Source organism: Pituophis catenifer, unplaced genomic scaffold (assembly GCF_029215685.1).
Source record: "Pituophis catenifer annectens isolate HBS135680 unplaced genomic scaffold, rPitCat1.0.hap2 SCAF_2, whole genome shotgun sequence".
In the NCBI taxonomy this organism is placed as follows: domain Eukaryota; kingdom Metazoa; phylum Chordata; class Lepidosauria; order Squamata; family Colubridae; genus Pituophis; species Pituophis catenifer.
The window spans coordinates 157,820,702-157,845,679 of NW_027256882.1; the positions used below are offsets into that span (position 1 = coordinate 157,820,702).

Below are 24,978 nucleotides of genomic sequence, written 5' to 3' on the forward strand. Positions count from 1 at the left end.
CTACGTCGCGCGAATCAGCTGAGCCAGAAAGAAGGAAGTATAGGACAGGATAGGGCGGGGATGCATGGGTGGGGCCGGCTGATGGTCAGAACTACTGGTTTGGCCGAACCGGCAGCAGCCCACCACTGCTTTGACTGCATTTTACTTCCAATATCGAGAGACAGCATTGTTCTGAAATACTGTTATTGCTGTGGGAAGTGAATAGGAGGGTGCATTTCCCAACTGTTTTGTTCTACATATGTGTTGGCTTCTAAGAGGCTGTTGGCCGGTTACTGTAAGAACACAATATTGCAGCAGCAACGGTCTGTTTGGACTCAGAAAAGGCTCTTTAAATGAATGTTCCATCTTTGTAAGAAATCAGCCAATCAGCGCTTAGCGCTGCCATTTGGTATAGTACTATTGTTCCTCGTATGAGAAGCTCTTGAGATGTTTGGCAGCTGGGAATGTTCCAAGTCTGATTCCCCTCCGAATGGGTTCGCTTTGGCCATGTGGGTAGCAGCCATTTAAAAGCGAAAGATTCTCCGAGACGCAATTTCAGATGAAATTTTGGTTGTAAGTAGATGTCTCTCTAATAATGAGGCAAGTTTATCAGCAAGGGAAAATACTGTGCATTTCATGCTTGAATTATTTGGAGCAATTTCACCTAGGTGAAAGAACGAGGATTGTGGGTTTTACACACGTGCGCGCACATTACCCCGCACCACACACCCATGAGCCTTCCTAGTGGTGCGGAGGATTCCTGATCCAGGTTTTTCCCTGATTACTTCCTTATCCTCCACTCCCACCCGCCTCGATCCACTTGCAGGCCTTGAACGCTCCTTCCTGGGCTGTTTTCATTCTCCGCTGGGAAATAACTTTTTTTGTGCGGGTTTTGGTTTTTTTTTTTTTTACTCCCACAAGAGTTGCAATTCTCTTGTGGCCTTCTTTTAACTAAATAACTATATAAGGATTAACATGCAGTGCGCTAAGCTTGTTATTTAAAGTACAAAAATATGCCAAGGAAATGGAATGGTCTGTTCAACTCCAAGCCAAGAATGAAAGCTCTGTCACATGCAGTGTTGTATACCTCTTTTATTTGCAGGAAGTTGTCTAGCATGGGGAAAGAATTGAGCTCTCACTCTGCCTCCATCTATGCTGCAGCTTTCCACTGCATATAGGAAGCAGAACTGCAGAGGAATTTGAAACAAGGAACCTTCTGTTTCTATTACCCATAACAACCTACTGCTTCACTTTCCCTTCCTTCACATCCCAGCTATTGTTGGCCTTTCTTAGGGGGTGTAGAATCTAGTTCCTCTGAGCATTTCCTTCTTTCTTCCTGCCATCACTTCCTTAGCTCCTCTGCTTTTCTCTGTTCTTTGCTTCTTTTTGCTGAAGAAAAATACAGATTAAGGGAAAATAAACACACACACACCCAGAGAGAGAGCGAGAGAACAGCAGGTGAAAGTATAAGACCCTATTGGAACTGAGGTGGCAGGAATATTTTGAAATGGTCAGGATTGTAACAACGCTTTGAAAAATAGAAATTCGCCACTCATGTTAGGTCCTCGGCTTACGACCACAATTGAGCCCAACGTTTTTGTTGCTAAGTGAGACATTTGTTAAGTGAATTTTGCCCCATTTTGTGACCTTTCTTGCCCCAGTTGTTAAGTGAATCACTGCATGTTGTTAAGCTAGTGGCACAGTTGTTAAGTGTGCCTTCCCCATTGACTTTGCTTGAAAGAAGGTTGCAAAAAAACGTGGTCCCAGGACTCTGCAACTTTCATAAACATGAATCAATTGCGAAGCGTCCAAATTTTGATCACATGACCTCAAGGACATAAAGTGTGAAAAGCAGTCATAAGTCACTTTTTTCAATGCCGTTGTAAATGAACGATCACTGAAGGAACTTTTTAAAGTTGAGGACTATCTGTATGGTGCCTTCTGCAGAATCTAAAGAATCCTAGTTTTATTTCATCAGCTAAAATGAGGGGGGGGAGGGATTTGATAACAGAGATATGAAATCCATAAGTTTAAGTATCAGTTTATCTCTGGTGTTTAATTGCCAGACTCCTGTTGAATCTTGCTGTTCCTACATTCAAAAAAATATTTAAAAAAATTAGTTCTTTTTAATGAATCACAATAGGTGCCGCTTCTTTCTCAGAGCCCTATTTTTTTCCCTTCTCCTGCATTAATTTTAAATCATCAGGGATTTAAACAGATTGCCTGGCTTCAAACGTTTTGCTGAGCCAGGATATGGTTGTTTGGTTTTGACTTAGCATGTTGTATGAGCCTAGCCATCCTGGTATATAAACATGCTTTAGGTCTTAACTGAAATCACCCAATTGTGCAGAGCAAACTATGTTTTAGCATGATACGTAAATTCAGTCAATATCATCTCGGTATGGAATTTGGCTCCTTGAAATATTTGGGGGTTTTTTTGTTGTTTGTTTTTTGGTCGTGTGATTTGCTTCTTCTATCATGCATTTGTTGAAGCCTTTCATTTGGCAGCTTCCTCACTTCATTGCCGAGGTGCAAATTAAATCTGCTATCCAAACAAAACAAGCTAGTTTTTATCATTATAATCACCCTCACCTACCACATTTGGGGGTAATTTGCTGTCCATTAGTGGCACTCTTGATGGTTGCTAAGTGAGAACTCCGAGTGCCCCGTCATTCGTTGTTACAAGGCTGCTTTTTGATTTGTTGTGGGCAGTTTGTTGCTATGGTACAGATTGTTTATGAAATTTGGTAATCTGACATCTGTTGCCATGAGACTGCTTGCATCTAAGAGGGAGTTCCACTGGTATCTTCTTTGTAGCGGTGCTGCCAGTTGTTGACGGGCATTGTCTGGCAAGTTTTTGTTGCCCTGGTAGTAGTGGCTATAGCACAGAGCATCTGTTTCAGCTTATTTAATCCATTGCAATGGAATAGTTTACTAGTTGTTAAAATGCAGAAGGATCCTGTCTTGTTACGTGTTACTGTTTAATGAAATACTTGGAGGTCATTGTATTCCTTTCTCGGTAGGAATTTGACTTTGTTTAAAAACAATCGCCTTTTGTGTCAGTTTCCGTATCCCAGTGAAATAGCTTCATGTCTCTTTAGGATGCTGCCTTAAAGCACTAATTCTGCTCCACTGAATGGCAGGATATGAAAGAGGGGTTCCAAGTCCATTCATTTAAACAGGGTCCGGATTTCTCAGACCAATCCTACCATTGTTGCTTAATCCTAGGAGGCTTGAGATGACGATGACATCCACGTATGCATTGATTGATTATGTGCCATCAAGTCATTTTTTATTCCTAGCAGCCACATGATTTTTTTTTCCATGACAGTCTATCCCTAACCTGTTCGTGAGTCATGTCCATAAATCTCGGTAATCTGTCTTGTGCATTTGAGCAGAGCCAGAAAAAACTGCAGGATTTTCTTGGAGCTGTAGGATGGTTTCCATTGACGAGAGTTCTAGCTTTTTCTCCTCTTCCCCATCCTAAAGTCAAGGCACTACTACAGCCTCTTGCAGTAATTTCTCAGACCTCTTTGGTGGATCTGAGTTTGCCACGTCCCATAGAATTACCTTTCTTTTTCTTTCCAACCCAATAGAACATTGAGACAAAATTATGTGAAGGGGTCAAGATCTTTCTGTGTAATAAGTTTGAAAATGGAAAAGAACTGGAGCAAATTTGGTGTTAGGGAAAAATTTGGTGAAAGTAAGATTGGGATTGAAAATGGGCAGAAAGTGGCTGCATTACTCTAGTCTAGTCCAGTGGTGGGTTACTCCCGGTTTGGCCCGATTCGGGCGAGCCGGTAGTGGTGATGATGTGACGTCAGCGAACCGGTTCTCTATGACTGTGAGCTGGGCCCTCCTGCCCGTCCCCGAGTTATACCTTTATTTGTCGTTTTTTAGCCCAGCTGATAAGCGTGGCAGAGTGGATTGCTGCGCCTCAGCTGGGCAGAAATCTAATGCGCTTGCGTGGAGTGCGTGAAGAGAACCAGTGGTAACACCGGTTGGAATCCACCACTGGTCTAGTCACTGTCAGATGAAACAGATTTTCGGGTTTCATTTCAGTATGTTTTCTGGCCTACTTTTGGCACAAGGAATATGTTGCTTTAGGTTGAAAGAAGGAAGAATGCTGATTCTCCTGGATCTTTCAGTCAAAATGTCCTCTTCGAGCAACTAACTGGCAGAACAGCATGGAAGTGCTTCTCTTAAATGATTTCAGCTTTACCACAACAGCTATTTTCAGAAGGTGATTCTGAAATTCTGTTGCTAGCAGTTATGCTGTGCCTTCCCCAGTCTTCCCTGCGTGCATGAAATGCCTGAGGTCATATGGGCCTTTGGAATACAGTGTTGCTAGTACACAGAAACCATCCAAATTACTACCATATTCATTTTCACCTAATTCAGGAGACGTAATTAAAATGCTGAGCTTGCATTTAAGATAAATCAAGGCCTAAGGAATTGAAGTTTCAGTCTATACAAAATGGAAAGATTGTGTGACCAGAGAAGGACAGGTGTGTTTGGGCCTACCTTGGAACAATTTGTATTCTCCATAAGATATGGATTTGCCATTCTGGGATGCTATTACCACAGAGTTGCCTTGGAAGTTCAAAGCAGATGCCATGATATACATTTTCTTCTCCCCATCTTCAGTGATATGCTAGCAGTATCTGTTCTTCACAAAGGTTGTGAATATTGCAGCAATATTGGCTGCTGCAATATTGTATGCCCAGATAATATCCTATTTAAATTACTGTAATGATTGATTGTAGGTAGCACTGCCTTTTTAAGTCAGGTTGGATGTTTTAGCTGGTGCAAAATACACAGATTGTTGATCGGGACTGGATGGTTTGATTGCATCTCAATCATTTTGAAACAATGGCAGTGACTTCCCAACCATTTTTAAGTATGACTGTGCTCTGGACCTTTTTAATTTCTGAAATGGTTTGGACCCAGTCCACACAAGTTCTTCACTTTTCTCTTCCATGTGAAATAAGGTAGATAGTGAATTGAGGTTGGATTTTCTCAGCGTGGTCCTTCATATCTAACTTGGAGATGTTTGCCTGGTGCCAACTTTGATCTTCTTAGATGGCAGATAAAGAATGTTTTTAATTAATCCAGGTTTTTTGCCATTATTACTTTTGCCTTACTGATCTAATATGGTTACAGTATAACATCTATCTCTGTTATATTCTTCAGCTAAAAATAATTGGTTAATGATGAATACCAGGTAAAAAATAATTGTAATTGATGATTACTCTAGTAGTAATCATTTTGGGCTCAAGCAACAGACTATATACTTATATAGTACAGGTAGTCCTCTGTTTACAATTCATTTAATGACCATTCAAAGTTACAACCGCACTGGAAAAAAGTGACATACGTTTTTCACACTTATGACCATTGAAATTCCCTGGTCATGTGATCAAAATTCAGGTGCTTGGCAACTGACTCATATTTATGACCATTGCAGAGTCCTGGGGGCGCGTGATCATCTTTTGTGACCTTCCGCCAAGCAAAGTCAATGGGGAAGCCATGTTACTAACTTAACAACTGCAGTGATTCACTTAACAACTGTGGCAAGAAAGGTCTTAAAATGGAGCAAAACTGTCTTAGCAACTTAGCAACAGACATTTTGGGTTCAATTGTGTTCGTAAGTCAAGGATGACCTGGAGTAAGAACATGAGGTGTCAGGGCCATTTGTGACCCTCTAATATTGCTTCCCTCCTCCTTTTTGGCATTATTTGGTCAAATAACTCAAAGACTTCTCAAGATAAGAAATACTTGAATTATGCCTGAAATCAGAGTCTGAATCCAAAAATGGAGACTTTTTTTTTTTTAAGGCAGAAGAGATTGGTAATTATTGTTCTCTCCAAACTCACTCTCGCCTCCCAAACTGTCTGTGAACCTCTTTCCCACACCTATTAAGTTGAGCATTAACCAGCCGGGAGGTCGCCCTGCTTCTTAGCTGTAAATCTCAGCTATTCTGAGACAAGCTGTAAGGTGATGTTGTTCTGTTGGCCAAAGGCCAGCCCAAGCCAGTCAGATTTATTGCACCTACCTGTGTGTTTGAAATGGGAGAGTCCAGGGAAGGGCTCTGCTTCTGTTCCCTGTGTTGGTATAATGAAGTTCACAGCCAACCAGCCTATTAGGTTTCTTTTTTTCAGCTTTTCAGAGATTTGGAGCAGAGAGAAAAAGGGAGGCCTAGAGGGTTCTGTCTTTAAATGTTTTTTATTTGTTTGTTTGTTTGCCCTTGGGCCATATCAAAGTGCAGCGTTCCAGAAACAAATTATTACTGAAATTTGATAAAAGCAATTTAAAATGGAATTGGATCAGTGGTGAAATCCAAATTTTTTTACTACCGGTTCTGTGTGTGTGTGTGTGTGGCTTAGTGGGCGTGGCTTGGTGGGCATGGCAGGGGAAGGATACTGCAAAATCTCATTCCCACCCCACTCCAGGGGAAGGATACTGCAAAATCCCCATTCCCTCCCCACTCCTGGGGGAAGGATACTGCAAAATCTCCATTCCCACCCCACTCTGGGGTCAGCCAGAGGTGGTATTTGCCGGTTTTCCGAACTGCTGAAAATTTCCGCTACCAGTTCTCCAGAACCTGTCAGAACCTGCTGGATTTCCCCCCTGAATTGGATACAATACAATTTAAAATGAAATTGGAATAAAATACAATCTAAGATGAAAATAGAATTAAATACAATAATGTAAGATATAGATAAAATAGGATAAAATTATATTTCAGTGTCACCCCTAAAATCTACCCCAATCAATCCCACATATGCTGATCTCAACCGAACCATTTTGCTTAAGTATTGTGCTGTGTTAAAATGTTATTTTCAGATTCTGGCTTCTTTTTTTTTTTTTAAACAAACTTGCAAATACCACCACCACCACCACCCTTCCTTATCCATTTTGGGTGAATACTGCCAGGAATATCTAATTTGGTATAGGAATATCTAATTTGGCCACAATTGAGCCCAAAATTTCTGCTGCTAAGCAGAAGACAGTTGTTAAGTGAGCTTTGCCCCATTTTACAACATTTCTTGCCACGGTTGTTAAGTGAATTGCTGAAGTTGTTAAGTTAGTAACACAGTTTGTTAAGCGAATCTGGATTCCCCATTGACTTTGCTTATCAGAAGGACACAAAAGGGGATCATGTGACCCTGGGTCACGGCCACCGTCATAAATACATGCAAGTTGCCAGGCATCGGAATGTTGACATTGGGTCATGAATGTGAAAAAGAGTCATAAGTCACTTTTTTCAGTGCCGTTGTAACTTCAAACGGTCCCTAAAGAAATGGTTGTAAGTCAAGGACCACCTGTATACATGTGTGGGAATACTAATAATCCCAAGTATGTCCAGGGAATGTCTGCCCAAAAAAATGAGAAAATTTCTAATTGAAAACTATGTTGCTGGCAACATTTACTAGTTGTATTCTTCCCAAAATGGCTGCTTTCCAAAGATATCAAGAATTACAATGTCTGGGCTTCCTGGTATCATAGCCACCAGCATGCTGGGAATTGTAGTCTGAGTTTGAAGAATACTGTAACCACATTATTACAAAACTTCACCACATATAGAATTAATTGTATAGGTACTCCTTGTTTACCGACCACTTAGGTGCAACGGTGCTGAACGAGTAGCACTTACGACTGGTCCTTGAAGTTCTGGCTATTGCACCAGGCCAACAGTCATGTGATCTCAATCTTGGTGATACTTGGTGCCTGGCTTGTATTCACAATTGCAGCACCCGCAATCATATGTTCACCGTTTGCGACCTTCCCTGATGTTTTCCCGCTGAAAGCCAGCAAGGAAGGTCGCAAGTCGCTCGGATAAGTCTGCCCCACCGGGCAGCAGCCATCCCTGAGCCTGAAAACACTTAAGCATACTTCTGCACCCACCCTCATAACTTTCCCCCACTTGGCTTGCAAGCTGCCTGGGATTTGCAACTTCTTACCGCCTTTCCCACAGACATCGATTGTGGGAAGGCGGTAGGAAATTGCGAGGAGGTCCTTGCTTAATGAGCCACGATTCTCACTTAACAGCAACGGGAACTGCCAGGATTGCCATTGCTAAGCGATGCGATCATGTAACGTCATATTTTATGACCACATCACTTAGCAGGGGAAACGCTGGTTCAAGTTACCATCGTTAAATGAAGACTACCTGTGTTCATTGCAATTAGCAGGTTTTTCTGCATTTTTTGAAATTTACCATAAAGAATATGGGTGGTATCAAAAACTATTATATCTACTGTGTGCTCTTGAACATGATCTCTTTTTCTTTCTTTCTCTCTCTCTCTCTTTTTTAGGGTATTGATGATTCCAGCAAAGACAAGTAAGTGCCTTCATTCATAACCTCCTTGACAGTGGGGATGGAGAAAATCATTCAAGCCAGAGTCCCTAAACTGTCTTGTGGCAATATATGAAAGATGGCACTGATTTCAGAGAGGTTCACATTATTTGGTCTAGTCTAGTGTTAAGGCAGCAGGCTAGAAACCAGGAGACTGTGAGTTCTAGTCTCACCTTAGGCATGAAAGTCTGCTGGTGACTTTGGATCAGTCACTCTCTCTCAGCTCAACTTACTTCACAGGATTATTGTTGTAGGGAAAACTAGGAGGAGGGAGGAGTATTAGGTATGTTTGCTGCCTTGAGTTATTTGTAAAAATAATAATAGTGGGGTACAAATAAAATAAATTGTCTTGTGTCTCTCTTTATTCTCCAACGTGAATTTTGCTTTCCCGTAGCCGAAGTACACAGGAAGCCTTAAATCCTGAAGATGAGGTTGATGAGTTCTTGGGCAGGGCCATTGATGCCCGAAGCATTGACCAGCTGCGAAAGGATCATGTCAAACGTTTTCTGCTTACTTTCCAGAAACCTGAGTTGGAAAGAAAGGTATTTCCCTTCTCTACACTGTGTGTACAATTATTAGGCAAGCTGTATTTTGGAGGATTAATTTTATTATTGAACAACTGCAGTGCTCTTGGTCAATCCAAAATGTTAATAAACCTCAAACCTGAATATTTAAGAAAGTAAAAGTGAGGTTATGGCTTTCTTAGGAGAATATGTGTGCACAGTTATTGGGCAGCTATTAGTGTGCAGAATTATTGTGCAACTAAATGAAAAATGAAAATTTTTCCATCTCACTCATTTATTTTCATCTGTTAAAATAATAATAATAAACAAACAACTCAAAATTTACAAATAAAGATTTCTGACAGTTCAAGAGAAAAATCAGTGACCAATAGAGCCACCCTTTCAATAACAGTCATAAACCTTCCATTCATGGAGTCTGTCAGTTTCTCGATCAGTTGACGATCAACTTTCTGTGCAGCAGCAGCCACAGCCTCCCAGACACTGTTCAGAGAAGTGTACTGTTTCCTTCACCATAAATCTCCTGTTTAAGAAGGGCCCACAAGTTCTGAATAGGGTCACATGAAGAAGGGGGCCATGTCATTATTCTTTCATCTTTAAGGCCTTTACTGGCTAGCCACACAGTGGAGTACTTCGATGCATGTGATGGAGCATTGTCCTGCAAAATAATCATGATTTTCTTGAAAGATGCAGACTTTTTCCTGTACCACCTCTTGAAGGAAGTGTCTTCTAAAAACTGGCAGTAGGTTTGGGAGTTGATTTTGAGTCCATCTTCAACCCAAAAAGGTCCAACTAGCTCATAATACCAGCCCATACCAGTACCCCACTTCCACCTTGCTGGCATCTGAGTTGAAGTGGAGCTCTGTGCCCGTTACTGACCAGCCATGGACCCATCCATCTGGTCCATCAAAAGTCACTCTCATCTCATCAGTCCATAAAACCTTTGAAAAATCTGTCTTCAGATATTGCTTGGCCCAGTCTTGCCGTTTCAACTTATGTGTCTTGTTCAGTGGTGGTCGGATTTCAGCCTTCCTTACCTTGGCCATGTCTCTGAGCACTGAACACCTTGTACTTCTGGGCACTCCAGGTAGATTGCAGTTCTGAAATATGACAGCACTGGAGGATAATGGATTCCTGGTAACTTCATGTTTGATTCTTCTCAAATCTTTGGCAGTTAAGGCGTGTCTTTTTTTCTCAACACGTTTCTTGCAACCCTGTTGACTATTTGCAACAAAACGTTTGAAGGTTCAGTGATCACGCCCCAATATTTTAGCAATTTCAAAAGTGCTGCATCCCTCTGAAAGACTTTTTTACAATTTTTGACTTTTCAGAGTCAGTTAAATCTCTTTTTTAGCCCATTTTGCCTGAGAAAAAGACGCTGCCTAATAATTGATATAGGGCGTTGATCTCCTTAGGCCACACCCTCCCTTATTATACAAATACACATCACCCGATCTGCTTATATCCACTAAGCATTTAAGTTTATTCAGCTTGGAGGTAGAAAATATGCATACAAAGGATGATATGGTCAAAATACTCAGTAGTTATTATTATTATTATTATTATTATTAGTCATATTTCTATGCCGCCCACTCTCCGAGGACTTTGGGCGGCTTACACCAAAGACAGTATACTGAATAGCATATTGCCCCCAACAATCTGGGTCCTCATTTTACCCACCTCAGAAGGATGGAAGGCTGAGTCAACCTTGAGCCAGTGAGATTTGATCCGCTGATCTGCTGAACTAGCAGTCAGCTGAAGTAGCTGCAGTACTGCACTCTAACTACTGCGCCACCTTGGCTCATGACCCAATAATTGAGCACAGGATGTATCTAGAATTGAAATTTCAAATTGGGCACAAAGTCATCTGTTCCTCAATTCCTTGGTAATTTTTTTTCCTTCTCTTTTAATCCTATAGTATTCCAAAAAGGTGGATACCCGCTTTGGTAGTTACGTGGCTTGTACCATGCTAGTCTTCTGCTTCATTTGTTGCATCCAGATAGTCATCTTCCCGCAGTGAGTGACACATGTACAAGAGTATGTTCATCATGTACTCTTTTTGCAAACACATTATGTACATAAGTATGTGTGTGTGCATAAATATATATCCAAGTATGGCCACAATTGAGCCCAAAATTTCTGCTGCTAAGCGAGACAGTTATTACACAATACAGTGCGGTTTGCCCTATGTTACCACCTTTCTTGCCACAGTTGTTAAATGAATCACTGCAGTTGCTATGTTAGTAACCCGGTTGTTAAGTGAATCTGGCTTCCCCATTGACTTTGCTTGTCAGAAGGTCTCAACAGAGGATCACCTGACCCCGGGACAAAGCAGCTGTCATAAATATGAGTCAGTTGCCAAGCATCTGAATTTTGATCACATGGCTATGGAGGTGTTGCAACGGTCGTAAGTGTGAAAAATGGTCATAACTCACCTTTTTCAGTGCCTTTGTAATTTTGAACGGTCACTACATGAGTGCTGTAAATCAAGGACTACCTGTACTGAAAAAAGTGACTTGTAACCAGCATCACATATACGACCATTGAAATCTCTCCATAGTCATGTGTTCAAAATTTGGGGACTTGGCAACCAGTATGAATTTATGAGAGGTGCAACGTCCCAGGGTCATGTGATCATCATTTGTTACCTTCCCAACAACTTCCGACAAGCAAAGTCCATGGGAAGCTGGCTTTGCTTATTGATGATGTGACTCAAGAACTCCAGTGATTACTTAACTGTGGCAAAAAAAAAAGAAACCCCATTGAAAAATTAGGCACAACTCATTTAACAACTGCCTGGCATAACAACACAAATTCTAATTGCAATTGTGGTTGTAAGTCGAGGACTACCTATATTTGGGACATATATAGTCAAAGGAGCCATGTGCTATAGCAGGGGTCACCAACCTTTCAGATCTCAGGGACCACTAAACTCATAATTTTAAATCCCAGGGACCACTAATATGATCTGCCTAATGAGTGGGCATGGCTAGGTGGTCATGTGACTGGGTGGGCATGGCCAACTTGATATCACTCACATCGAGGGGTGCCTCGCCAGCCCGCTCAGGCTCCTTAGGGCCCCAACAGGAAAAAGTTGTTGGAGTGAAGCAGCCACCCTGAGAAAGAGTTGCCAAAACAGCTGGCTCAGTTCAAATTGGATCTGGCCAAGGAGGCTCAGTAGAAGCACCTCAGTGAGGACTAGGAGCATAGGCTTTCCAAGCAGAGGGAAGACCTGCAGGAGTGCAAGGCCAGGAACCGGTGCCTGGAGGCTCAGCGGACTGAGATGGTCAGCCAGTTCCAGGCCATGATACGGTCCCATTGGAATGAGGCCTTCTGGCTCTTCACCACCAGTGGCGCTTCCCTCCAGCCTTTGTCCAAAACCCCATACCAGGAGGCTGAAGCAGACCCCGAGTCAGAATTTCTGCCCCCCCTCCAACCTACACAAAAAGACCCTGAAGGGGGAGACTCTCTGCAGCAACACAAATGTTCATTGCACATTTCCGGCCCAGGGGCCGTAGTTTGAGAACCCCTGATTTAGTGCAATATAATAAAATGCAAATAATTTTTCTGCAGACCACCAACATTTTCTCACAGACCACCAGTGATCCATGGACCACCAGTTGGTGACTACTGTGCTATAGTACACACAGATGCAGAAACCCAAATTCCAGATCACATACCATATTGTGCTGCAAACAAATGTGCTGTCCCTGGAAGCAATATTGAGTAACTTCTAACACTCCAGGGAAGCTGAAAGTTCAAAAATAAGTCTGCAATACCAAGGAGACTGCTTCAGCCAAATAATATTGCAAACTGCAATATTATTTTGCAAACTGCAAAATAATCCAAATAAAAATGGCAAGTTGTATACATACACATCATTCACGCGCACACCTAACTACACAGATTTCCAGCTTTGCCTTAATATTATTAGCATATGAAGGGATTGTCTACTAGAAAGAAGTAGTTTAGAAACAGCAGCATGAGAAGGGAGAGTAATGTATTCTCTTGGAGCTGTTTTGAAGCTGATGTTTGAGCAAAACAAAGTGAAAGTCGTTCTGAAACAATGGGAGTCCCAGATGGTTCGTGACATAGCTGCAAAGCATACTTCAGTGCTGTAACATCATAGCACAAAGTTGGTGCAATGTTTTTTAATAACATGTAAATGTTATTATGTAACATTTAATAAATGTTATGTAAACCCTCCTAATCTGATGTTTCCAAATGTGTTGGGTTATGACCACTCAGCCAACATTGGATGTGTTGGGGATAAGGGGAATAGTCTTCCAACATAGCTAAAGGGCTCAAGTTGGGGAGTCAGGCCAGTATACTAGCAAATACTTGAAAAGTTAATTTAATGACAGTGTCTGGATTTCTCAGACTAACTGCGCTCCTTATTTCCACAGTTCCTCTCTGATGTTTGGTGCCTACATCAGCGTCTTCGTCATCCTGGCCTCCATTCTATTTGTGTGTGCCATTTATTCCTGCCTTGGTGTAAGTTACACTCTCACAAATCCCACCAGTGAGCAAATCTTGATTCATTCTGACTTTGTTTCCACCAGCTGTGGACTCTGCTTGGGCACATCTTCTTATCAAGAATAGAGATGTGTGCAATTTTTCCAGCTGGAGCATTCTTCCCCAGCTGGGTACCTTTGAGGGTACTGTATGTTTGGGATTACCCTGCATAGAATTTCTAGCCAGCCTGATTTGAAAAGCACCTGCTTCTGGAAAGCCGTTTCAGAACTTATGGACTTTTATTACGTTGTTTTCACTTTTGTACTGGCTTCTGCCAAGTTGCAGATGGAGGAAAATACTAATTGGGGTTGGACCAGTAATCAAGATTTGGAGTTTCTTCTTTTTTGCCAGATTGGGTAAATAGAAAAATGAAAGTTGCTTAATATCAGGCCAGGTTATTCATCCATCTTCTGCAGTGTTGCCTTCAGTATTATTATCCAGTGTTATTGGAAAATAATATTGTTTACAGTATCATTAATATTATATTATTGTTGTCTGCTGAGCACAATTCAGTTTCTCGGCAGAAAGCCTGAATCCCTACTGTAGAGTTTTCTAGATTGAAGACTGCCATGAGCTTGGTTCCTGGTATCTGGCTCTGGTGTCACCAGGCTAACGGGGATAGTTGCAACTAGTTGGAAGTGATGAATGATAATATCAGTACCCCTTTAATCATTCAACCTTTTCCAATCCCTTTTAGCCCTTTCCTGCCGCTTTGCAGCGTGTTTCTCGCAAGATCATCCAATCCCGAATCAACAGCACTATTACTGGTGTGGCCTCCATCCTGCTTGTCTTCATCTCTGCCTTTGTCAACATGGTATGAGAAGCAGGGAGGGGGAAAGATGCTGGAGGAGGGCTGAAGGGCAAAGGTCTTGAATTCCAAGATCGGTCAGATGATAGTCAGTAAATTGTGCAACAAAGTTTGCTTATAGGCAGAGGTCATCAATGATAGGGTCTAAATACAGGTAGTCCTCGACTTACGATCACAATGGAGCCCAAAATTTCTGTTGTTAAGTGAGGTGATCTTTCTTGCCACAGTTGTTAAGTGAATCACTGCAGTTGATAAGTTAGTTGTTAAGCGAATCTGGCTTCCCCTTGACTTTGCAGACGGTCACAAAAGGTGATCACATGATTTTGAGACACAGCAGTGGTCATAAATATGAACCCATTGCCAAGCATGTGAATTTTGATCCTGTGATTATGGGGATGTTGCAAAGGTCGTAATTGTGAAAAACGATCATAAGTCACTTTTTCCAGTGCCATTGCAACGTTGAATGGCCACTAAACGAACTGTTGGTAAGTCGAGGATTATGTGTATTACAGCAGGGTATAAGATATATTTATCAGATGCTGTCGTTTACAAGTGAACTACAGAGACCTGTTCACATATAATGCAAGTTACAAACCATGCTTTACAAACCACAATTGGCTGTTTTTGTGTATCAACTCGATACACAATCATAGTTCTACTAAAAAAAGGCTATACTAGGACTTAGCACTGTCAGGACTTAGCATATTATATTCCTCTCTGTTATGTTTTGAACGGGGGATGTAGAAGTCCTATTTTTCTTGCTCTGCAACCGTTTTCCGATCAAAGAACGATTGCATTGAAAATGTCTAAAATGATGCAAAATGTTGTTTGCCAAGGAACCCGTATGCATTAATACTTCCCTAAATTGGTATCATCCCCACATGTTGGAATTAACAACTATCAGAATTCCCAAATGGCAAGGGAAAGCTGAGGAAAGGCCTCTGGATCCTATGAGCAGCTTTTTGACTTTCAAATCCCTATCAAATCTCAGGAACTCTGATTACCTGGCTGCATCCCTAGAGCCTCAGGGATTTGTCACCGTCCCAGTTACACTAGGGATCAGGGGGTTCTAGAACCACCGAGCAGCAGCTGAATTACCTCACTCTTTAGTTTGCTTGCAGTCGGATCCGGCTCCAAGACTGTGTGGTTAGATTCTTCAACGTTACTCCGGCTACAGTAGACCCCTGTTACCTCCAGGCTCTCAATTATACCTTGGCATCAGACACTCCACCCTGCCAAGGGAAGGATGACTTGACCTGCAGTTTCCCTGAGGTATGTTCATCGGAAGAGGCTTTGGTGTGGAAAATGGGGTTTGGGTAGGGCACGAGGGAGGATGCCAAGCTTTGTGTGCGGCGACGTGGAGCATTTCTTTCTGAGGGTTGTCTCCTTCCTCCTTCACTCCATGTTGCCCTCCCAGAAGTACCTTGATAGGTGGACTGGCCTCTCTTGGCCATGGAGGTTGCTTGAGTTTGGAATGTGTTGGTAGAACCAGGAGGGGAGAGTAAGAGATAAGAGGCCTGCTGGATGGGAGAACTTGAACTGTTGCTAAAAGGTAAAAGTCTGCCTCCATCATTTGGCTGACTGTGCCGGAATCAGAGAGCCAATCCCCTCCCCACCCCACCCAAGCAACGCGGATGCTTATTGGCCTCCTGCCTCTGATACTGAAGGAGGGGACTTGTAACATCCATTGTAATTAGCTGTTAGCACATCTGTCAAATCTTGCTATCACAATCTTCCAATGAAAGTTTCCTTTTGAAATGGCTTTCGTTTCAAGAGTTCGGCTTTCTTGAGAAGACTGGCGAGGCAGGGCCTTACAACACCTCATTTCAGGGGAGAAAACAGGGTTGGCGATGCTTTGAGGGAGCGATTCTGGGACTTCTGGGAACACATCCAGATTTGTAAGGGGGAGTCCTTAACAAATGTCTATCCTTTCTTCCTTTTAGTACTTCACTTACTCGGTGTTGCTGAGTCTGCTGGCCTCTTCCGTCTTCCTGCACATCACCAGCCTTAGGAAGCTGGCGCTGCTGGTGACAATGGAGGTGGTGTACTTGATACTGGCTGAGGGCCCACAGGGTGTGCTGTTTGACAACTATGACTTGCTGTTGGCCACTAATGCTCTGTAAGAACCTCCCTCTCTCTCTTCAGGGGTGGGAAGAATCTCAGTCTTCAGTCAGTCCTCAAACGCCTCTCAAGATTTTGGGGTGGATGAGCTGGTTCCCTATAATTCTTCTATGCAGATAGTCCTTGAGTTATGACAGTGATTGGGATTGGAATTTCTGTTGCTAAGTAATGCAGTTGTAAAGTACAATGCTGTGGGCTCACATCACTTAACAACAGCAAATTGCAATCATGTGATTGCAGGATAATACAACTGTCACGTGGGCTAATTGCAAAAGATCATGATCACATGACTTCAGGGGTTCTGGAATGGCCAGAACTTTGAAGACTGGTCATAACTATCACTCATTCAGTGCCATTCTAATTTTGCATGGTCTCTGAACAAGTGGTTGTTAACCAAGGGCCACCTGTTCTATCATTAGATTTGCCACCTTGAATGTAGCATTGGAAATTATTACTAACGTGTTAACACTAGTTGTAATGATAATATAACACCATCTTTTCAATCAATCAATCAATCAATCAATCAGAATAGAGCAGGAAAGGACCTTGGAGATCTTCTAGTCCAATGCCTTCTCAAGCAGGAGACCCTATGCCATTTCAGACAAATGGCTGTCCAGTCTCTTCTTAAAAACCTTCAGTGATGAAGCATCTACAACTTCTGAAGGGAAGCTGTTCTGCTGGCTAATTGTCCTCACTGTTAGGAAGTTTTTCCTTAGTTCCAGGTGGCTTCTCTCCTTGATTAGTTACCATCCATTGTTTCTTGTCCTGCCCTCTGGAGCTTTGGAAAATAAATTGACACCCTCCTCTTTGTGGTAGCTTCTCAAATATTGGAATATTGCTATCATGTCCCCCCTAGTCCTTCTTTTATCAGTATGTTCTCAAATGAAGGGAAATGATCTCATTAAAAAAAAAAATGCACCTGATGTTCCTTAAGAAGAGCACTGTATTGGCAATGAACAGCACTTCTTGATTGGCCAGGCAGGCAGCAGTAGGCGGTCTGTAGGTGGAGCAATCCATCAGTCATTCAATGTTCAAGGCTGTGTTTTGTGGCTTTCAAAATTCTGTCAGTGAGTTCTGTTTTACTTCTTCAGGTGCTCCCTATACCTAATCTTTTTCTTAGAAGATTGATTTGCCTTTCTAGCTGTCCTACTTTTCTTGGATTATAGTGTTCACACAACATGTTTACTCTGTCTTTGACCCAGGTAGCATGTTGAGTAAACCCAACCAGGTTTCCTGAAAGTCCTAGACCCCAGGCACAAGGAGAGAGAAATAGATAGCATCCTGAAAGACAGCCTCTGGGTAGCTGAAGGCCCAAAAGGCACATTTGTATAAACTTTCTCCAGCGCATTACAAAAATGCTACTCCACGTATGGGTCCTTATTCCTTTGGACTAAATACACACACACACACACACACACACACACACACACACACACACACACACACACACACACAAATAGAGTGAGGGATTTACCATTCCTGCCCACATGCATATCCTTGACTTTTTGGTCCACCAGAAGGAGAAGAAAAAAATTATGCATCTCTTTTCTCCTCAAGTGATGGTTTTCTCTGGATAGGAGATTGCAACTGTGGCTTTTGCAGCGGTAGAGGGCAACTGCTGACCTCCAAAATTTTTATGACTTTTATTTAGTTATTTAAATTAAATCACTGGAACCTTTTGAAATATTTAAGTTTTCATATGAGGATCAGTATGGTGTGGTTAAAATGGGTCGTGGTTAGGTGTAAATGTGATGTTATGAATCAGTGGGGTATACTGTCACTAGGGAGACTCAGGTTCCAGATCCACTGTCAGCCACAGGAACTTTCTGAATTACTTTGGGCATTCCACTTTCTCTCAGCTCAGCCTACGTCACAGGGTGGTTGTTTTGAGGAAACATTGGAAGAGGGACTAGTACAAATGCTGCCTTGAATTCCTCAAGGAATAGGGGAATATAAATCTGACAGTAATTATCTTTAAAATGTTTTTCAGCCATGGTATTATGTAAAAAAAAAAACCCACGATACTCATTGCTTTAAAAAGGGCCTGGTGGCTCAGCAGACTAAAAGCATTGTGATTAACACCACCTGTCTGCAATTACTGTAAGTTTGAATCTCACCAGGCTCAAGGTTGACTCAGCCTTCCATCCTTTCTAAGGTAGGTAAAATGAGGACCCAGTTTGTGGGGGCAATAAGCTGACTTTGTATAAATATACAAAAGTATGAAGGCTATTGCTTAACGCATTGTAAGCCGCCCTGAGTCTCTGGAGAAGGGCGGCATATAAATCAAATAATAAAAAAAAAAGTTACTGATTCTGTCCTTAGACTGTACGCTTAGGGATCTCCGTTTTTTTAGGGTTTTTTTGAAAAATGAAATGTGGGAATAGACAGAATTAACCTGTGACATGACTTCACATATTATAAAGCGAAAGCATTCAATAGATGAGGTTGTGAAGGGAGGGAAAACTAACATGTCAAATCCAGGAAATGTTTCTGGCTGCCGAAGAAAAAGAACAGTGGACTTGTGGAAGACTATAAAGTGTGAAAAAGTGAAGCCTGTCTTGGAATTAAGTCAGAAGTTGACTTAAGCTGGTTCTTCTGAGCCTTGTTCTCAGTGAACCTTCAAAATCTTGTAATTAAAATATAATCTCTTATCTGAAAGTATTTATTAAATCGGGGGGGTCTCCAAACTCGGCAACTTTAAGGCTTACGGACTTCAACTTCAAGCATGGCCGGCTGGAGAATTCTGGGAGTTGAAGTCCACAGATCTTAAAGTTGCCAAGTTTGGAGACGCCTGTATCAAACAAAGAAAAGAAAAGAGACCAGAATAATTCAGACTTCATTAAGGACTATGTCTAAAAATGTCTTTTCTTTTTTCCAAAACAGGCCAGCCTTCAATGAGACTCAGCCCTGGTGAGTAGGAATTGGGTGTGGACTAAATGTGTGTGTGTGTGTGTGAGAGGAGGGAGGATTGATGGCAAGGAGACACTAGTTTCAGAAACTAGTGAAAGTATCACCAAAGTTTTGTGAAGCGTGTTTGGAAAGTAATGCTGTTAGGACAAAAAAAGCATTAGTCCCCTGAGCATTAGAACTGAACAGACGGCTAGGGACATTTTGCCTGTTCCTCTTGTTTTTGTTCATCCTGGTTTTGGGTTTCCATGAGTCTTGTTTGTTCTACCACAAGACCAAACTGATGATATTATTTAAGTAGCAGAAGGACAAGATAAGTACATATCCAGAGGATCTTGCAAAACTAAATTTAAAATGAACGGAGTGCCCGGAAGGACTTAATATAACAGAAGGGAAGACAAGCAAATTGTATCAAGGGACCACAGTAAACAACTGCAGTTGTGCACTAACTTTGGAATTATTTTAAGTGAGGAATGATGATTAAAGAGATATGGCAGAGGTTTTGTGGTCAAGACAAGGATTAGAAAATAAAACATGATGATGATGATGATGTAGTTGATCAGTATCCTACCTTTCTGCTTCAGTGAGCTCTCAAGGTGGCTGACTAAAAAAGATACAAAAAGTTGAGAATGACAGTGTTACATTTTTGGTAATTAAACCCTGGAAAATGTTTCTTTAGACACTGAGAAAGATGGGGACCCAACACAGTTCCCAAAGAAGAACCATCCATGGCTTGGGAGCAATTCAGGAGAAAGACAACTCAAATTTATAGAAAGAGAAGCTTCTGACAAGTAGATGTCTCCAAGATGGCCACTCCTGATGACTAAATAACCACACAAATTGGCTATAGGAGAGGCAATCTCTTAGATAGCTGGGCTGTAAGCCATTTAAGGCTTTAAAGGTTGCTACTAACACCTTAAATGGTACCTGATGAGCAACTAAGAACCAGTGCAGATCTTTCACATTGCTTTATGTTTATTTTTATTAATTCTTTCAGGGCACCTCCTGTCTTTCTGCATACAACTCCTTTCCCCATCTGTTTACCTCCTAGATTGATTTGGACTGAAACTTGATCTGGTTGGGAATTCTGTGTCTTCCAGTTCCTAACCAGTCTGGACTACATCAGATTGGAAAGGGATAGAATATAGCATCTAAGGCCAATTGGCAACAGCGTAATTAGGGGGGCTGATTGAATTGGAATGGCAAAGATTATGGAATTAAAGCTCTGAGGTGTTAGGATCATGAGAACTGAAAAGTTAGTACTTTGTGCTCTTTCTTTACTCTCTTTTTTTTTCTGCCTCCCCCAATTTAATTTAATAGTTCCTCAACAAAGAAAGTGCCTCTGCAGTACATGACACCTGTTATCCTGTTACTTTTTGCTCTGGCCCTCTATCTTCATGCCCAGCAAGTCGAATCAACAGCGCGCCTTGATTTTCTCTGGAAACAACAGGTATTGGAGGAAAAATAGAGATTCTGAAAACAAGTTGCAAGAGAGAGTTTGTAGTATTGGTGAATACTCAGATTTGCGGTTGGCTCTTATCTTTTGTCCAACTGTTTAACATTCCTTCTTCTCATTGTCAGGGTCTGGACAGGAAAGAGCCTTAGAGTTTTTATCAGCAGTAGGCAGGGAGCAAGGTCAGCTGCCATCCCATCTTCTCAGATCCTTTTGCCTATACTTTGCCATACAAGCTCTTTAATGATGTAGTTGTGCAACAAGGGTACCCAAACCCCAGGCCATGGCCTGGTACTGGGCCACGGCCCATTGGGAACCAGCTGCACAAGTGGCGGGCAAACAGTAAAGCATGTCAAACTTCATTTGTGTAAGTGGGGGGGGGGCTTACATGGAACTATCCCCTCCCCCCACCCGACCAGCATAACCGCCTCTGCCATTGCCCCCCCCCCCAATCTACAGAACTGGAAAGGTTGGAGACCACTGTTGTACAACATCCAACTCTGTAGATACCAGCTATCAAATCTCTGGAAAATTCTGGTTTGCTCTTAAACATTTGACTGAAGCATGGTGAGACACAAGCTTTACATCCTCAAGTAGCACCCAGTCTTGTAAATGTATTATTCCTTTCTCATTGTATAACTAAAATAACATACGTTGAGTTTGGTTGATATCTGCTTAATGGAAGGTTTAAAATATATAATAAATGCAGTCTACATTTTTTCAAGACTCCTGGCAGGAAAATTCTTGTTGACTTATGGATACAGAGATAACCTCTTCAGATCGTAGTACAGGTAGTTGTTGAAATACAACCCTTCATTTAGTGATTGTCCAAAGTTCCAACGGCACTGAAAAAAAAGTGACTTACAACAGATCCTCACACTTATGCCCATCACAGCATCCACACAATCACGTGATCCAAATTCAAGATGCTTGGCAACTGACATGTATTTATGACACTTGCAGTATCCCGGGGTCATGTGATTGCCATTTGTGTTCTTGCGAGCTAACTTCCAACAAAATCAATGGGAAATGTCAGATTCACTTAACAACGACATTCAGTTAACCTCAGCTACTTGCTTAACAACTGTGGCACAACAGGTTGTAAAATTCGGCACAATTTTACACTTCTTTAGCAATGGAAATTCTGGTCAAAATTGTGGTTGTAAGTCGAGGATTACCTGTATAATTGAAAGAAAAATGTCCTAATTTTTTTTTGTCAATTTTTTGTGATTCCAAGAGTACACAAAGTACATAATAATATGTTCCCATATTAATTTCTAAATCACTGGTGATTCAAAAGATCATGAACATCTATTAAAAATTGAACGGATATTCCAGAACAAAATGAATATGTGAAATACTATATTACAACTCTCATTGACCTCAACTAATATGGACAATAACTATGGTATGTGGAGGTGACAGAGACTGTCAGATTGAGAAAAACCAATTTATCTTATTAACTTAAGTTATTTCCAAGGAAACAGACGCAATACAGATATATGTAAACATACATACATATTTATTTATTTTATTTATTTTTCATATTTGTATACCGCCCTACTCCCGAAGGACTCAGGGCGGTGAACAGCCATAATAAATACAAATACATATAGAAGTTAAAAACTATTAAGAAACAGATTAAGTAATTTAGGCTCAAAGATTAAAAAACATCCAAATTTATCTAAAGAGGTTTAAAACCCAATTTAAAAGACAGTTTAAAAGCCAATTAAAAAGGGAGAGTTAGGCCAGACCAGCTTGTTGGAACAGAAATGTTTTCAGGGCTCGGCGGAATATGCGTAAGTCTTGGATGTTTCGTAACTCTGGGGGAAGCCCGTTCCAGATGGTAGGTGCCCCCACAGAAAAGGCTCTCCCCCTGGGGGCCGTCAGTCGACATTGTTTGGCCGACGGCACCCTGAGGAGTCCCTCTCTATGGGAGCGAACTGGTCGGTGAGAGGCTATTGGTGGCAGGAGGCGGTCTCGTAAGTACCCTGGTCCTGAGCCATGGAGCGCTCTAAAGATAGTAACCAAAACCTTGAAGCGCACCCGGAAGATCACTGGGAGCCAGTGCAGCTCGCGCAGGAGGGGGGTTACATGAGAGCGCCACATTGCTCCCATTACCACCCGCGCGGCCGCATTTAAAAGCTAAACATACAGAATTTTTAGATGGTGCAGAATTCAGCTTCTTCTTGAGTTAACTTTTGAGGCTTCTGCAAAAGGGGACTGAGCTTCCTATTAATCTTGAATGTATCGAACATGAATAAATTACAAAGCTGGTATAACTCAGGATGGACAGAGTACATATAGTATCTTTAGACTTTTTAAAAATGAACACTAAAATTAAAATGAACCAAACTCTCCTTCTGTGCAAAAATCCAGTTTAGCCTATCCAGCCACGCATTTTATTTCTGCAAAAGGATAGTTAGCCTTTTGTGACTACTAGAATCAAGGACTCTTGTTGATCCATTGTAAGTCACCCCGAGATGATCTATTCTTACGTTAAGATTTGTCTTCTGTTTAACACCTGCATAAGTGATGACCTGATTTCTCTCCAGGCTACAGGTGAGAAGGAAGAGATGGAAGAGCTGCAGGCTTATAATCGTCGGCTGTTACACAACATCTTGCCCAAAGATGTGGCAGCTCACTTTCTGGCACGGGAACGCCTCAATGATGAGCTGTACCACCAATCCTGCGAGTGTGTAGCTGTCATGTTTGCCTCGATCAGCAACTTCTCCGAGTTCTACGTGGAGCTGGAAGCCAACAATGAGGGTGTTGAATGCCTTCGGCTGCTCAACGAGATCATTGCTGACTTTGACGAGGTGAGTGTGTGTTTTTTAGAACAGTGGTCTCCAACCTTGGCAACTTTAAGACTTGTGGACTTCAACTCCCAGAGCAAAGCTGGCTGAGGAACTCTGGGAGTTGAAGTCCACAAGTCTTAAAGTTGCCAAGGTTGGAGACCCCTGTTTTAGAAGAGTGGAAAATGGAAGGCACTAAAACTCAGTGGGGTGAGAAATCTTGAGTTTTTCAGGAGGTGGCATGACATGGCATTCCAGGCATTGCTGGACTACAACTCCCATTAGCTCTAAGCGGTATGGCAATAGTTGAAGAGAGGGATTGTAGCAGTGGTGGGCTGCAGGAGGCCCTGCCCACTGCCCTGGATGTCGTCATCGGCGATCTGCACATGCGCAGAAGCAAGGTGCGCGCACGTGCGATCCCGTTGCAAACCGGTAGTAAAGGTAAGTAGAACCCACCCCTGGATTGTAGAATTGCAGTCCAATAACATCTGAGTCACGGTGGCGCAGTGGTTAGAGTGCAGTCGTGCAGGCTATTTCTGCTGACTGCCTGCAATTTGGCAGATCGAATCTCACCAGGCTCAAGGTTGACTCAGCCTTCCTTCCTTCCTTCCGAGGTGGGTAAAATGAGGACCCAGATTGGGGGCAATATGCTGATTCTGTAAATCGCTTAGAGAGGGCTGTAGAGCATTATGAAGCGGTATATAATTCTAAGTGCTATTGCTATTGCTATCTGGAGAGCCTTGAAAGGAAAATAGAAATATCATGCTATAACATGTTATGGGTCATTTCCCTCTATTTACAGCAGCAGACACCTGCAAAGTGAATGCTGGTGGATCCAACAGTGACTAGCTTCACACATCACATTAAGCCAAGATGTTTTGGTTTGGGTATTGTGTGGACTCGGATGTTGTGGTTTGTCAAGCATTGTTTATAGACTCAGCCAATTGGACTGAAGGGGTTTTTTTCCCCAAAGCCATGGGAAAAAAAACCAAACCAAAAAAACTCCCCTGATTTCCCCCCCCAATTTTTCCAATTTTTTTTTTCAGGCGTTCCCACCTCTAGACTGAGCCATGGTTAAACAAACCGTGACTTAGCAGACTCTACAAATCCTACAATTATATTCCTTAGTATACTTTTTCTTCACTCACTTTTAACTACAGAATGAATCGTAAGTTGCTTGAAGTGATCTGGTAGCCAACATTCAGTGGCCACTACATGTCGGAAAAGATGTAAACCTAGTTGGCCCAGCGAACAGCCTTCAGTTGTCAGGTGAATCTAGGCAACCTTGACTGATAGAAAAAACATTAGTTAAGGGCAGAGAAGCTAGCTGTCTGAATATGGATATGAATCTTCAAAGTTGCAAACAGAGAAAAAAAAATGTGATGCTTTTCTGCCTGAAAATTATAAAGGATCAAGAAGTTTTGTTTCTAAAAAAGAGTGATCTCTTACTTGCATGGGTGTGCTGGAGATCTCTCTGTGGCAGAATGTGCTCTGCATTGCCACAGATTTTATTAAAAGTG

General features: G+C 41.9%; 1 protein-coding gene across 1 annotated transcript in view; it reads left to right on the plus strand.

The window, feature by feature from the left end:
• ADCY6 (adenylate cyclase 6) overlaps positions 1 to 24,978 on the plus strand; it is a 66,771-nt gene that overhangs the window by 35,267 nt on the left and 6,526 nt on the right. Inside the window, exons 11-20 of the mRNA XM_070937863.1 lie at positions 8,298 to 8,323; positions 8,733 to 8,880; positions 10,778 to 10,875; positions 13,266 to 13,353; positions 14,072 to 14,188; positions 15,293 to 15,454; positions 16,126 to 16,301; positions 19,187 to 19,213; positions 20,531 to 20,660; positions 23,219 to 23,482. Of these exons, the coding sequence (XP_070793964.1) occupies positions 8,298 to 8,323; positions 8,733 to 8,880; positions 10,778 to 10,875; positions 13,266 to 13,353; positions 14,072 to 14,188; positions 15,293 to 15,454; positions 16,126 to 16,301; positions 19,187 to 19,213; positions 20,531 to 20,660; positions 23,219 to 23,482 (1,236 nt within the window). The remainder of the gene's footprint in view (positions 1 to 8,297; positions 8,324 to 8,732; positions 8,881 to 10,777; positions 10,876 to 13,265; positions 13,354 to 14,071; positions 14,189 to 15,292; positions 15,455 to 16,125; positions 16,302 to 19,186; positions 19,214 to 20,530; positions 20,661 to 23,218; positions 23,483 to 24,978) is intronic.